Source organism: Argopecten irradians, chromosome 2 (genome assembly GCF_041381155.1).
Source record: "Argopecten irradians isolate NY chromosome 2, Ai_NY, whole genome shotgun sequence".
Lineage (NCBI taxonomy): Eukaryota > Metazoa > Mollusca > Bivalvia > Pectinida > Pectinidae > Argopecten > Argopecten irradians.
In genome coordinates this window covers 70022901-70039766 of record NC_091135.1, presented here as the reverse complement: position 1 = coordinate 70039766, position 16866 = coordinate 70022901, and the positions used below count along the sequence as shown (strand labels likewise).

The following is a 16866-nucleotide window of genomic DNA, read 5'->3' as shown; positions in this document are numbered from 1 at the left end:
GAGCTGGAGAAAGGATGAACAGGAGCTGGAGAAAGGATGAACAGGAGCTGGAGAAAGGATGAAGAGGAACAGGAGAAAGGATGAAGAGGAACAAGAGAAAGGATGAAGAGGATCAGGAGAAAGGATGAAGAGGAACAGGAGAAAAGATGAACGGGAGCTGGAGAAAGGATGAAGAGGAGCTGGAGGAAGGATGAAGAGGAGCAGGAGAAAGGATGAAGAGGAACAGGAGAAAAGATGAACGGGAGCTGGAGAAAGGATGAAGAGGAACAGGAGAAAGGATGATGAGGAACAGGAGAAAGGATGAAGAGGAACTGGAGAAAGGATGAAGAGGAACTGGAAAAAGGATGAAGAGGAACTGGAGAAAGGATGAAGAGCAGTTACCAATGCAAGGGGAAGAACAGTGGCAGAGGAATAAAAAAAAAGGAAAAAAAGCTAGAGAAGATGTGAAAAAAGAAGCTGAAAGGGCAGGGAAGAGCAGACACAGCAGAAAGAAGGAACAGGAGAAAAAAAGGAGCAGCAGAAGGATTTGGATAATGGGAGAAAATATGAAAGAGAAGAAATAGGAGATAAGGAAGTGGGAACTGGAAGATGGAGGGATATTTGTGTGTGTTTTGTTACTTATCTTTAATCTTCAAAAGAGTCAACATAAAGCACAAAAAATGTAACTGACATTTTCGTTTTCAGGAGTAATTTGATTTTTAGTCGGAGATAATGAGTATTGCTAATAGGACTTATCATTCACTTATGTGTGGCGTATCTAAAAAGTGTATTATTCATCATTACTCCAGGTATGATCTGATATCATTACTTATGTATGGCGTATCTAAAAAGTATATTATTCATCATTACTCCAGGTATGATCTGATATCATTAAGTATTGCAAATTAATGTTACATAACTATCTAAGTAGTATAACGGTTACCTAGGCTAAGAAAAACAAATAATCAAATAATTACATTGAATCTTTTTAATTCAATACAACAATATCTGTGGAAAACATCATTTCGTTTTTAGATTCATTAATCTCTAATATTCATAAAAATCAAGATGTTGTCTGCTCATCATGAGTTTGCAGAAAAGAATTAAATGAGATGAGATTTTTATTTGAGATGCTCATAAAACGAAACCATAAAAATGAAGATGGGTTCAGCGACCGTGACTTGAGCTCAGAAAACTTCTATCTTATTTGAATTGTTTATTGGAGATTTCAAGATGAGATTAACGATTTCAATGAACAGAGAAATCTATTACCTTGGCCTTTTTTGCCCACAATGCTATTAAGTTTTGTATGAGGAGTAGTGATAAGTGTTTTAGTATGAGACTTATCACTGTTTTATATCTTTCCAAGCGCTACCACGATAACATCCTGTAGGCCAGGCTGATATATGACTGGATGGTTAATAGCCCATCAAATGTTACCTCCCAATCTGCCTGTAGTAGAATCCCTTGGAAGCTATAATACAGAGTGTGCTCTATCTAGAGACTCTTTACTTTTTCTGTTTTGTATTTGATTATAATTCATAAAATGAGCTGAAAAATGACCAAGGTACATATATCTAAGGGGAGCAAGCTTTCAACAGATCCAAATGTTTAAGTCCTATATAATATCCAACAGCAGTGTTGAGACCACCATATAATATCATTGTATACAATTGTTACTAACCAGTTAGGCTGGTAGCAGTGTTGAGACCACCATATAATATCATTGTATACAATTGTTACTAACATGTCAGGCTGGTAGCAGTGTTGAGATCACCATATAATATCATTGTATACGATTGTTACTAACCAGTTAGGCTGGTAGCAGTGTTGAGACCACCATATAATATATCATTGTGTACAATTGTTACTAACCAGTTAGGCTGGTAGCAGTGTTGAGATCACCATATAATATCATTGTATACAATTGTTACTAACCAGTTAGGCTGGTAGCAGTGTTGAGATCACCATATAATATCATTGTGTACAATTGTTACTAACCAGTTAGGCTGGTAGCAGTGTTGAGATCACCATATAATATCATTGTGTACAATTGTTACTAACCAGTTAGGCTGGTAGCAGTGTTGAGATCACCATATAATATCATTGTATACAATTGTTACTAACCAGTTAGGCTGGTAGCAGTGTTGAGACCACCATATAATATCATTGTGTACAATTGTTACTAACCAGTTAGGCTGGTAGCAGTGTTGAGATCACCATATAATATCATTGTATACAATTGTTACTAACCTATAAGGCTGGTAGCAGTGTTGAGATCACCATATAATATCACTGTATACAATTGTTACTAACCAGTTAGGCTGGTAGCAGTATTGAGACCACAATATAATATCATTGTATACAATTGTTACTAACCAGTTAGGCTGGTAGCAGTGTTAAGACCACCATATAATATCATTGTATACAATTGTTACTAACCATTTAGGCTGGTAGCAGTGTTGAGATCACCATATAATATCATTGTGTACAATTGTTACTAACCAGTTAGGCTGGTAGCAGTGTTGAGATCACCATATAATATCATTGTATACGATTGTTACTAACCAGTTAGGCTGGTAGCAGTGTTGAGATCACCATATAATATCATTGTATACAATTGTTACTAACCAGTTAGGCTGGTAGCAGTGTTGAGATCACAATATAATACCATTGTATACGATTGTTACTAACCAGTTAAGCTGGTAGCAGTGTTGAGACCACAATATAATATCATTGTGTACAATTGTTACTAACCAGTTAGGCTGGTAGCAGTTTCAAACATTCGCTAATCACACACAACTTGCCAGTTAGGCTGGTAGCAGTTTCGAACTTTCGCTAATTACACACAGCTTGTACTTTTAGACAAAAAATACATGATTTCGAAATAAAAAAAGTCAAGCTCTTCACAAAATCCGAGACTTGTCACTTTAAGTGATGAAAGCTTCGTTTGATGTAGGAGGCCTTGAGAATTATGGAATGTGTTAGTTGTTACATTGATTGCTTAAATACTACATTGCTGTCAAGGTTTTTTTCCCACACAAATTCATCACCAAGATATTAAATGGTTCAGAATGCTGTGTACTCTTATTTTCAACATTTTTTATATTTGTCTTTCCATCTTGAAGAAAGTTGTTTTCATCCTTTTTTCATTGAAAATGAAATATACAATCACCAATATTTAAAAGTACAGGTTATTTTATAAAATGCAAAAAAAGTGTGTAGTTGTGACATTTAATTTAAATACAACTAAATAATATGTGATATTCTCATGATGCACCTAATGATGTACATGTACAGTCACACCATGGTAGCTCACCCTGACCCTGAGGTGTGTTCAGGATGGCCAGCGTTAGCGGGTGCTCGCTTCTGAACGGTCATAATGAAGCCTGGTTTAGGGATTTTTCTAAATAATATTTATTCTGATAAAAGTGCCAAAATAAGTGCACAAGAGACTGCCATAGCAAGTGTGTGCCCGAGCACCGCTGCCATTCTTGTCGCACGAGCTAGCACTTGCCATCTTGAACACACCTCTGGTGTCCTAAGTAACATAGATGTTACACAAGGTAGTTTTCTGTCTTATCCTAAACATTTGTGACTCTAAGATGAGAGACAATTTTTACATCTTACTATTTGTGACATTTATTGAAAACATTCACCATTGAACATAATCAGATCTTTCCCATCTCTGCGTACTGATTCTACAGCTGGTATTTTGGTAAAGATTAGCAGTGTGTTTATTTCCATTTCTGTGAAGGAATGTGTCAGAATTAAGTCTGAATACCAGTAAATACACTACAAACCATGTCTATATACACAGATACCACACAAAGACGCTTAGAACACAATCTATGAATGAGTTGGCACTATGTCAAATACAAATGTACAAAGTATAATGCCAAGCTTCAGGAAAACTCAGCCTCTGGATAAGTGATGACAGATCAGTCTCAGGACCAGTGATGATTACACATCAGTCTCAGGACCAGTGATGATGACACATCAGTCTCAGGACCAGTGATGATGACACATCAGTCTCAGGACCAGTGATGATGACACATCAGTCTCAGGACCAGTGATGATGACACATCAGTCTCAGGATCAGTGATGATGACACATCAGTCTCAGGACCAGTGATGATGACACATCAGTCTCAGGACCAGTGATGATGACACGTCAGTCTCAGGGCCAGTGATGATGACAGATCAGTCTCAGGACCAGTGATAATGACACGTCAGTCTCAGGGCCAGTGATGATGACAGATCAGTCTCAGGACCAGTGATGATGACAGATCAATCTCAGGACCTGTGATGATGACACATCAGTCTCAGGACCAGTGATGATGACACATCAGTCTCAGGACCAGTGATGATGACACATCAGTCTCAGGACCAGTGATGATGACAGATCAGTCTCAGGACCAGTGATGATGACAGATCAGTCTCAGGACCAGTGATGATGACACATCAGTCTCAGGACCAGTGATGATGACAGATCAGTCTCAGGACCAGTGATGATGACACATCAGTCTCAGGACCAGTGATGATGACAGATCAGTCTCAGGACCTGTGATGATGACAAGGACCAGTGATGATGACAGATCAGTCTCAGGACCAGTGATGATGACACATCAGTCTCAGGACCAGTGATGATGACAGATCAGTCTCAGGACCTGTGATGATGACAGATCAGTCTCAGGACCAGTGATGATGACAGATCAGTCTCAGGACCTGTGATGATGACAGATCAGTCTCAGGACCAGTGATGATGACAGATCAGTCTCAGGACCAGTGATGATGACACATCAGTCTCAGGACCAGTGATGATGACAGATCAGTCTCAGGACCAGTGATGACAGATCAGCCTCAGGACAACTGATGATGACATATCAGTTTCAATGTTGCTCAATAAACCAAAATATAGTAATTTAAGTTCCGACTAACACGAAAGAGTGCTTTATGATAGGCATTGCTCTGACACAGCAGGTGGACATATTGTTATCAATGATGTTTGAACAACAGGTTGTGTGTGCTCCTCAGCAGCTTCAGTGAATACCCAAGGTTCATCATGTTATGCTCCAGTGATTTTCCATAACCACAGTTTCAGAGATCACACCGATAGCTACAGCAGCAGCAGGCATAATGACAGCCATAGCATGTATGACCGATGGTGCATGACTGCTTTTGATGCCCCATGGAAGGATGAAATGGAGCTTCAATTCGCCCTATAATATCCGAAAAAAAATCAAAAGATGTGAAAATGCATGCTAACAATTCTATTTGCATTTCCACATCCAACACAAAATTTGTCTGAAAGGTAAAGCCTTTCATATGCCATGCTACTAAAAAACTGTCCAGTGCAACTTTTACAGAGTCAGTCATGAACAAACAAAAGTAACTCTATGTGTCACTGCTACAGATAGTAATTATAATTCATCGATCGGGAGCAATCAAAAGAAATTCTTTTCATACAAGTCGACAGAGAAGCTATGTTAGACTCGCAGGAGTAGCTTTTTCAGTGTTTTGAATTGCTGGCCTGAAGGACACACCTGCAGTTTATGTGAAACAATCACAAAATGCATCCCAGCATGTTATGGATTGCTAGGGTGTTGATGGTATATAGACAGTTCCCTAGAGAAACAAATGTGTACACAGGGAGTGAGAAGGGACAAATACTCACACAATAACAGGACTATGAACAACTCACATAATAACATAACTAGAATAGATATGCTAGTAAAATAATAAGGTATTGCATTTGATTGGTACAGAAAGTCAAATATCACAGAACCAGAAGAACCTGAAGAGTAAGGATCACCAAGTACTTCACTGATAAATGGTCTGATGGTAATACTTTAATGAATATGACCTCCATGACTTTGAATGAATACCAATGTCATTCATCTAGAAAAGACATATAAACAATAATGGATCAAAGCATAAAAAGAGTTATGCAAAATATCCCTTCTAAATTTCCACCAAGAAAAGATTTATCTCACAGGGTTTGAATAGTCCTAGGATAGTCAACACAGGAATCATCCCACCGTTGTCACCATCTCCTGGAATTTGTATAATCCTAGAATAGTCAACATAGGAATTATCCCACCGTTGTCACCATCTCCTGGAGTTTGTATATTCCTTGGATAGTCAACACAGGATTTATCCCACCGTTGTCATCATCTCCTGGAGTTTGTATAATCCTAGGATAGTCAACACAGGACTTATCCCACCGTTGTCATCATCTCCTGGAGTTTGTATAATCCTAGGATAGTCAACACAGGAATCATCCCACCGTTGTCACCATCTCCTGGAGTTTGTATATTCCTAGAATAGTCAACATAGGAATTATCCCACCGTTGTCACCATCTCCTCCAGTTTGTATAATCCTAGGACAGTCAATATAGGAATTATCCCACTGTTGTCACCATCTCCTGGAGTTTGTATAATCCTAGGATAGTCAACACAGCACTTATCCCACCGTTACCACCTTCTCCTGGAGTTTGTATAATCCTAGGATAGTCAACACAGGAATTATCCCACCGTTATCACCATCTCCTGGAATTTGTATAATCCTAGAATAGTCAACATAGCAATTATCCCACCGTTATCACCATCTCCTGGAGTTTGTATAATCCTAGGATAGTCAACACAGGAATTATCCCACCGTTGTCACCATCTCCTGGAGTATGTATATTCCTAGGATAGTCAACATAGGAATTATCCCACCGTTGTCACCATCTCCTCCAAATTGTATAATCCTAGAAAAGTCAACATAGGAATTATCCCACCGTTGTCACCATCTCCTGGAGTATGTATATTCCTAGGATAGTCAACACAGGACTTATCCCACCGTTGTCACCATCTCCTCCAAATTGTATAATCCTAGAAAAGTCAACATAGGAATTATCCCACCGTTGTCACCATCTCCTCCAGTTTGTATAATCCTAGAATAGTCAACACAGGAATTATCCCACCGTTATCACCATCTCCTGGAGTTTGTATAATCCTTGGATAGTCAATATAGGAATTATCCCACTGTTGTCACCATCTCCTCCAGTTTGTATAATCCTTGGATAGTCAACACAGGAATTATCCCACCGTTGTCACCGTCTCCTGGGGTTTGTATAATCCTACGATAGTAAACATAGGAATTACCCCACCATTGTCACCATCTCCTGGAGTTTGTATAATCCTAGGATAGTCAACACAGGACTTATCCCACCGTTATCACCATCTCCTGGAATTTGTATAATCCTAGGATAGTCAACATAGCAATTATCCCACTGTTATCACCATCTCCTGGAGTTTGTATAATCCTTGGATAGTCAACACAGGAATTATCCCACCGTTGTCACCATCTCCTGGAGTTTGTATAATCCTAGGATAGTCAACACAGGAATTATCCCACCGTTGTCACCATCTCCTGGAGTTTGTATTATCCCAGGATAGTCAACAAAGGAATCATCCCATCGTTGTCATCATCTCCTCCAGTTTGTATAATCCTAGGATAGTCAACACAGGAATTATCCCACCTTTGTCACCATCTCCTGGAGTTTGTATAATCCCAGGATAGTCAACAAAGGAATCATCCCATCGTTTTACCATCTCCTCCAGTTTGTATAATCCTAGGATAGTCAACACAGGAATTATCCCACAAAATCTAACAATGAATCCTGACTGGCCACGTACACTGGTCACCATCCTATGTTGCTCATGGCAAAAACATATTTCGATAACCACACAATGCAAATGACAAGAGGCCCAGGGGGCCTGTATCGCTCACCTGGTTTGTAATGCCAAGTAATGTTCTGAGTACAAGTTCATTGTTTCTTTTCTGAAGGAATTTGAATATTTACCTCTATTACCCCTATTGGGCCCCACTCTTTCTGCTCCAGGGGGTCAAAGCCAAAATTTATACCAATTCTGTTAACCCCAAGGATGTTTCTGGCCAAATTTGGTTACAATCCATGCAGAACTCTAAGACAAGTAGCGATTTATAGGATATACCTCTATTACCCCTATTGGGCCCCGCCCCTCCTGCCTCAGGGGGTCCAGGGTCACTATTCATGCACAAACTGATCCCCATCCCCTAGGGTTTCTGGCCAAATTTGGTTGCAATACATGCAGAACTCTAGGACAAGTAGCGATTTATAGGATTTACCTCTATTACCCCTATTGGGCCCCGCCCCTCCTGCCCCAGGGGGGTCAGGGTCACCAATTATGCAAAATCTGATCCCCTTCCCCTAAGGAAGTTTCTGGCCAAATTTGGTTGCAATCCATGCAGAACTCTAGGACAAGTAGCGATTTATAGGATTTACTTCTATTACCCCTATTGGGCCCCGCCCCTCCTGCCCCCAGGGGGTCAGAGTCAAAATTTATACAAGTTCTGTTCACCTTCCCCAAAGGATGTTTCTGGCCAAATTTGGTTGCAATCCATGCAGAACTCTAGGACAAGTAGCGATTTATAGGATTTACCTCTATTACCCCTATTGGGCCCCGCCCCTCCTGCCACAGGGGGGTCAGGGTCACCATTTATGCAAAATCTGATCCCCTTCCCCTAAGGAAGTTTCTGGCCAAATTTGGTTGCAATCCATGCAGAACTCTAGGACAAGTAGCGATTTATAGGATTTACCTCTATTACCCCTATTGGGCCCCGCCCTTCTGCCCCAGGGGGGTCAGGGTCACCATTTATGCAAAATCTGATCCCCTTCCCCTAAGAAAGTTTCTGGCCAAATTTGGTTGTAATCCATGCAGAACTCTAGGACAAGTAGCGATTTATAGGATTTCCCTCTATTACCCCTATTGGGCCCCGCCCCTTCTGCTCCAGGGGGGTCAGGGTCACCATTTATGCAAAATCTGATCCCTTCCCCTAAGGAAGTTTCTGACCAAATTTGGTTACAATCCATGCAGAACTCTCGGACAAGTAGCGATTTATAGGATTTACCTTTATTTCCCCCATTGGGCCCAACCCCTCCTGCTCCCAGGGGTCAGAGTCAAAATTTATACAAGTTCTGTTCCCCTTCCCCCAAGGATGTTTCTGGCCAAATTTGGTTGCAATCCATGCAGAACTCTAAGACAAGTCGCGATTTTTAGGATTTACCTCTATTACCCCTATTGGGCCCCGCCCCTTCTGCCCCAGGGGGTAAGGGTCACCATTTATGCAAAATCTGATCCCCTTCCCCTAAGGAAGTTTCTGGCCAAATTTGGTTGCAATCCATGCAGAACTCTAGGACAAGTAGCGATTTATAGGATTTACCTCTATTTCCCCTATTGGGCCCCACCTCTCTTGCTCCCAGGGGGTCAGAGTCAAAATTTATACAAGTTCTGTTCACCTTCCCCCAAGGATGTTTCTGGCCAAATTTGGTTGCAATCCATCAGAACTCTAGGACAAGTAGCGATTTATAGGATTTACCTCTATTACCCCTATTGGGCCCCGCCCCTCCTGCCCCAGGGGGGTCAGGGTCACCATTTATGCAAAATCTGATCCCTTCCCCGAAGGTAGTTTCTGGCCAAATTTGGTTGCAATCCATGCAGAACTCTAGGACAAGTAGCGATTTATAGAATTTACCTCTATTACCTCTATTGGGCCCCGCCCCTCCTGCCCCAGGGGGGTCAGGGTCACCATTTATGCAAAATCTGATCCCCTTCCCCTAAGGAAGTTTCTGACCAAATTTTGTTAAAATCCATGCAGTATTTTATGACAAGTAGCGATTTAAAGGAAATGTTGACGGATGGACGATGGACGGACAACGGACGCCGCGCCATGGCAAAAGCTCTTCAGGCCAGGTGAGCTAATAACCAGAACTCCAGGAAGGTGTTATGCGCATGCATTTAGTTAAATTGATTCTAGTAAAGCCATGTATAACTGGATGGAATTTAGCAATACATATGATACATGTACCATAAAACAGAAATAAATATTTTAAGTAACAGGCCTGACCTTGACCATTGACCACAACACAATGAAAAGCATTCCTACAAGATGCACTTTAAAGTATGAAGAGATCTGCATGAAATTAGTTTAACATATGGGAACTCCAGTATAACATAGAAACAAAGTTAAAAGCTTGAACTACCACCAAAAGACACTGCCACACCTGCTGTATACAGGCATGACAATACGGAAGGTTAAAATATTGTTGTCTCAGAGACAGGTAAGTTAGATTGCCATATGGTTGTACCGAAGGACAACTTCCGTAATATCTTCAGTTATATGGCTACCGTGAGGTGATGTACGTCCGTGAGGTGATGGCCGAGACCACAATAATTACAACTACAGCGAAGATTGTTTTACATGTATCATAGACATACGATGGACAGACTGCAAAAAGGAGTCATATCCACACAGCTTAGGATATATCTGTACCATGAATACACCAAGGCAAAAACCTGTAAAATCTGGCAAATGGTCTACATAGATCTGATAATTCTTTGCTAATTCATCAAGTGCAAAGGCTAGATCATTAGTTTTTCATTTGTCACATATTATTATACAGTTAAAGTATGGGCTTGAGGGATATAGCAAATTACTGGTTTCCCGAGACTTGTCTATTTCCCAAGAGGGAGCCGAGGGATATTGGCAAGTTTGAGGGAAACCAGAAACTTGCTATATCACTTAACCCCATACTTAAATTAATTGTTTTAATATACTGATACATACTATGATTACACTAAAAAAATATTTCTGTCATACGATATATTCCTGTAGCATATGGCCATGGTTATTAGAGATAAAGAGAATTTCAAGTTACATTGTAATAGATCTACATAATCTTAGCTTCAAACATGTAAATTATTCCAAGATGATAACTGTGATTCAATGTCCGTTTTATTTTGCTTCTATTCAAACTGTAGGTTATAATTTGATTTCTCAATATTTCAACATGTAATACCACTAGGCATAATACTAAATTTATGTAAATTCCCAGAAGTAAACCACTTATAGGTAGCCTAAAAATGTACATAACAACTGTACATATATGTACATATAAAGGTATTGTCCTCTGACCCCATTACATTTTCCCAAACCTCACACTTACAAGATAAACATGATGACGTGTTCGGTAACAGTTTCTGATCGATACTAACGTCGTTTGATTACATCAACGGAGATGGCGTGATTGGTGATTGGAAACTAGCTCCGTCCACTTGTTATGTCACCTAGCAACTGATGGCATGATTTGAAACAAGTCCCGCCCAACTCGAATCTGATTGGTTAAACGGAAATAGCCGTGTCTGGGTGTGTGATAGCTTCCAGGGTGCATTAGTTCGAAAGACTAACACACAGCTGAGTGAGGGTTTTGACAAAAAGTAGGGAGCTAGTCAATTTAACCAAGTAACATTTATATAGCGTTAATAAAGTCGAGGTATATTAAACCCATCTTTTTAATTTAATATTATTAGTGGCAAACAATTTAGAATGTACTAATTAACACACAATTAGCGGTTTAACAGTTTTATTAAGAGGCCCATAGTACCTGTATATGCTCCACTGAGACGCAAACATCATTTTAGCTTTAAAGCCAAAGTCCATTTCATTAAAAATTCATTCTTAATGTCAATATTGTAAGCTTTAAATAATTATTATCAAATATGATAAAATTGGTATTAAACTTTCATTGGAGTTCCTGTTAACCTTGGACTATCAACTACTACAATTTCTGATAAATTAAAACGAGATCAAAGTGTAAATTTCAGCAACAAATTAAAATTATTGATTGTTACCTTATGAATATTGGTATATTACTCTTACTTTGTTTATTATCTAGGAGTACACTTTTCAAAGCAGTAAAGAACAGCTTATTACATTTCCTTCTGAGCTGTTACATGGATGTCTGAGACTCTAAAGAAGACTTATAACGTAATGCATCAATATTCCATGATAACGTTTCTCTGTTGTATGACTTGTGTTGATACTCTTTGTGTCTGACCCACATCTCTAAATGAAGACCCACAGTTGCCTGATCACTGTCATTGGGAAGCTTTGTAAATAATCACAGTCACATTGGCTCTTAAATCAATGCAATAGCCCTCCACAATGGCAGATGGCAGTTACAGAATTGACTCTTCTCACAAGCACTTGGGGCCATTTTGGTGTCGTTAAAGGTTGGGTGACTTAAACCTGCCATCACATGATTAAGAAACGTTGAAGAGAAAGTGAGAAATTCATAGATCAGTTACATTGCTATACACTTAATATTAAGTGACGCCTCAAAAAATATGTGTGCTGGATAAAATGAGTCCTCCTTGATTTAACATGCAGACAGAAATTGTGTAAATACATTTAACAACATTTTGTCAGCTTGCCACATGGAAGCAATTTATGAGGCAATTTTTGCATGCATTTCTGTGGTGTAAATACGTCAGAGTCAAGTGTTTTTGTTCCCTCGTCAATAGTTATGTTTGGGACCTTGGCAACCACAAATAACTCCACTTAAAGCCTAATAATGATGTGAATTCAGGTGCACTGGTTAGTACTGAATGTACCACACAAGTATTCACAGCTAGAGGCAATGTACATGTCTTATGATCATATCATCAACATAAGGAAATCAACTTTCAAGTCCAATTTTAAAATTTTAAATATGTCTGAAAATTTGAAGCAAATTGTGTATTCTGGTGCATGTTTTTAAGCAGTCTGTTTCATTCCGATTATATAAGTTATTTCTTTGGGGACTATAACTACATTAATAATAACATGTACATAGGTTACTTACCATGGCTGCAGCGTATATAGAATCTGTATCATATATATACAAAGCATCATTACACACACCACTGGGCAGTCGGTCAGGTATATCCAACTCAACGATACGTAACATTAGTTTCCAGCCATTGTTTTCCGGCCGGAATGTTATACTGCACGAAATGGCTTCACCATAGTACATATCCTTCTCCACATTATGGGAATACACAGTGGCACCACCTATATGCTTTGTATCGCCACACTCTACACCATCCATATAAACTGCGAAAAAGAGGAGAAAGATATTAATGATAAACAAGGGAGATAACTATAAAACATGATAACTACAATACATCAAGGGAGATAACAACAATATATCAAGGAAGATTACTACAACACATAAAGGGTGATAACTACAACACATCAAGGGAGACAACAATACATAAAGGGGGATAACTACAACACATAAAGGGAGTCATCAACAAAATATCAAGGAAGTGAAAACAAACATTGAGGGAGATAACAACAAAACACAAAGGTAGCCAATAACTTATCACCAAAATTAAATGTAAAATGAGCATTAATTGCCGCCATGAATTGAAACTCTACTACAAAATTGATGTCATTTCATAAATTACAATAATTTTCAAATTATAATACAGCTATATGTAACAGTTACTATGAAGAAAAAAGATGTGTTACAATGAAAAAAATTGTTTTAATTGGATGGTAAATGAATATAATACAAAGCAAATTTTAATGATGCTCCACAACTGAAAAATGGCCATTTTTCTCTATCCAAAACAGGAGCTAGTATTTTTTTCAGTTACAAAAGTTACTTACTTTAAACCATTACCCACCATTGAAAAGTTTGAACTTCTAATTTTACTTCAAGATTACAAGAGGCCCATGAGCCTTCATGGTCACTTGAATTCAGATACAGTATGAATTAAAGACATATAAACACTACATACTGGCCCTTGATGTCGGTCAGCGATTTTTACAAATTTGACTTTTAATTTATGAACCATATTTGCTTGCATCAAACCTGTGAACTCACAATTTATGAAGTTTTAGCCAAGGGGGTAACGTGAGACCCAAGGGGTCATATAAATCACAATTTTATGAAACACCTTAAGATCGACCTTTCCATCTATAAAGAGTATTTGATTCTACCATTTCCAGAATTTGAGAAGAAGATTTTTGAAGTTTTAGCATATTTTACCCCTTTTGGTCCCACCCCTCTGCCATCAGGGGGTCAGCCAGGACCAATATTGATGTGATGTTAAAATGCTATTTCAGACTAATAATTCTAACAAAGTTTGACTGATTTCATATGAAAATTGAGCAAAAATATATAAACTATAGTAAACTTGACCCCCTTCCCCTGGGTCATATAATTAACAATTTTTGTAAAGGACCTTAAGACCTTTCCACCTATGAAAGTGTTTGATTCTACCAGTTCCAGAATTTAAGAAGAAGAATTTTGAAATTTAACCTATTTGACACCTTTTGACCCTGCCCCTAAGGCCCCTGCGGGGTCAGTCATGGAAAATTTAATACAATTCAATGGCCATCTCATACTGATAATTCTGACAACATTTGACTCATTTCCTATTACAAATGACGAAATAATGCTTAAAAAATGTATTTTCCTAATATAAACTATAGTAAACTTAACTACCTCCCCATGAGGAAATTATAGAGCCCAGTGTCATATAATTCACAATTTTTGTAGATTTAAGGACTGTTTTTTTGAAATTTTTGTCAATTTTACCCCTTTTGGCCCCACCCACAGCCCCCTGGGGGTGGGGACCATAAGGATTGTGCAAAATTTCATTGAAATTGCTGAAGAAGTCAAAAATGTAAATTGTTTATTGTCGCAAGACGGACAACGGACGACGATAAACAAAAGGCTTAATTAGAATTGGTCACCATGAGACTTCATCTCAGATGGCCTAAAAATATTAAGAATAATTGATTGCAGAACATGCACAGAAAGCAACATAAATTATTTCAAATTATTTTTGGCATGTTTACATTTTTTTTCTTTTCATTACCTGACTTGACTTTTGCAATCCTCTATTAAGAAATTTGCTTTTGCACATAAAACAGTGATCCTGCAAACTACGTGATAAAGGATTACAGATGGCTAAAATCAATAACATGTACTTTAAGAATTATAGGATTTAAGAACCCAATTCTCTATAACATGTAAAAACAAACTGACCAGAAATAACTAGGTCACGGTGACCCACCAGATGTTACTTTTTTACAAGTAAGCCCATACATCTGTAACAAAATTGATGTGTATGTATAGGACCACCCAGGCCTACAACACGCCTGTACACAGTACTGCAGTACAGGAGTGGTGGGAGCAATGAGACCAACAGCGACAACAAGATTTTCCAAATCATCAGACAAATAAAGATGATCTTACTTAAGCTGTTATGCTCCTCAATAAACACTTAAGTTCCCATCAGATTTTTTTTATTGGTTTTATCAGGTCTCGTCAATTTAACACTAGGGTAATTTTATTTTCACAGCTGATGAAGTATTATTATAGTATTTGTAATATTGGTACACATCGCTATCAGATTTATCATTAGCTATTTAGTCTAGATAGGATATCCTGTACAACTCTATCTTACAAACAGCAACGTTAAAAGTCATGATGGACAGTGACACAGCACTGACATACATAAACAAGGACTGTATTTGTTGGTCATCTGATTACAGTTTTCTGAATAAAACGAAATGGAAAATAATTTTATTAGCAAGATATTAACAAAGTTATCAAAAGATACATTTCAGACTGAATCATGTTGTGACTCTAGTTCTAAAGCCTGCATGACCATTGAGTCAAGGTGTCTAAAGTCTGCAGGATAATTGGGCAAGGTATCTAAAGTACTAGTCTGCAGGATAATTGGGGAAAGGTGTCTAAAGTCTGCAGGACAATTGGGTAAGGTGTCTAAAGCCTGTATGACCATTGGGTCAAGGTGTCCAAAGCCTGCATGACCATTGGGCAAGGTGTCTAGAGTCTGCAGGATAATTGGGGAAAGGTGTCTAAAGTCTACATGACCATTGGGGCAAGGTGTCTAAAGCCTGCATGACCATTTTGCAAGGTGTCTAAAGTCTGCAGGATAATTGGGGAAAGGTGTCTAAAGTCTACATGACCATTGGGGCAAGGTGTCTAAAGCCTGCATGACCATTGGGCAAGGTGTCTAAAGTCTGCAGGATAATTGGGGAAAGGTGTCTAAAGTCTGCATGATAATTGGGCAAGGTGTCTAAAGCCTGTATGACCACTGGGGCAAGGTGTCTAAAGTCTGCAGGATAATTGGGGAAAGGTGTCTAAAGTCTTTATGACCATTGGGCAAGGTGTCTAAAGCCAGTATGACCACTGGGGCAAGGTGTCTAAAGTCTGCAGGATAATTGGGGAAAGGTGTCTGGAGTCTGCAGGACCATTGGGCAAGGTGTCTAAAGTCTGCATGACCATTGGGGCAAGGTGTCTAAAGCCTGCATGACCATTGGGCAAGGTGTTTAAAGTCTGCAGGATAATCGGGGAAAGGTGTCTAAAGTCTGCAGGATAATTGGGGAAAGGTGTTAAAAGTCTACATGACCATTGGGGCAAGGTGTCTAAAGCCTGCATGACCATTGGGCAAGGTGTCTAAAGTCTGCAGGATAATTGGGGAAAGGTGTCTAAAGTCTGCATGATAATTGGGCAAGGTGTCTAAAGCCTGTATGACCACTGGGGCAAGGTGTATAAAGTCTGCAGGATAATTGGGGAAAGGTGTCTAAAGTCTGTATGAACATTGGGCAAGGTGTCTAAAGCCAGTATGACCACTGGGGCAAGGTGTCTAAAGTCTGCAGGATAATTGGGGAAAGGTGTCTAAAGCCTGTATGACCATTTGGGCAAGGTGTCTAAAGTCTGCAGGATAATTGGGGAAAGGTGTCTGGAGTCTGCAGGACCATTGGGCAAGGTGTCTAAAGTCTGCATGACCATTGGGGCAAGGTGTCTAAAGCCTGCATGACCATTGGGGCAAGGTGTCTAAAGCCTGCATGACCATTGGGCAAGGTGTTTAAAGTCTGCAGGATAATCGGGGAAAGGTGTCTAAAGTCAGCAGGATAATTGGGCAAGGTGTCTAAAGCCAGTATGACCACTGGGGCAAGGTTTCTAAAGTCTGCAGGATAATTGGGGAAAGGTGT

General features: G+C 39.2%; 1 protein-coding gene across 2 annotated transcripts in view; it reads right to left on the bottom strand.

The window, feature by feature from the left end:
* LOC138316345 (uncharacterized) overlaps nt 1–16866 on the bottom strand; it is a 203023-nt gene that overhangs the window by 156588 nt on the left and 29569 nt on the right. For both annotated transcript variants that reach the window (XM_069258037.1, XM_069258038.1), the window contains exon 2: nt 12692–12942. In XM_069258037.1, the coding sequence (XP_069114138.1) occupies nt 12692–12942 (251 nt within the window). The remainder of the gene's footprint in view (nt 1–12691; nt 12943–16866) is intronic.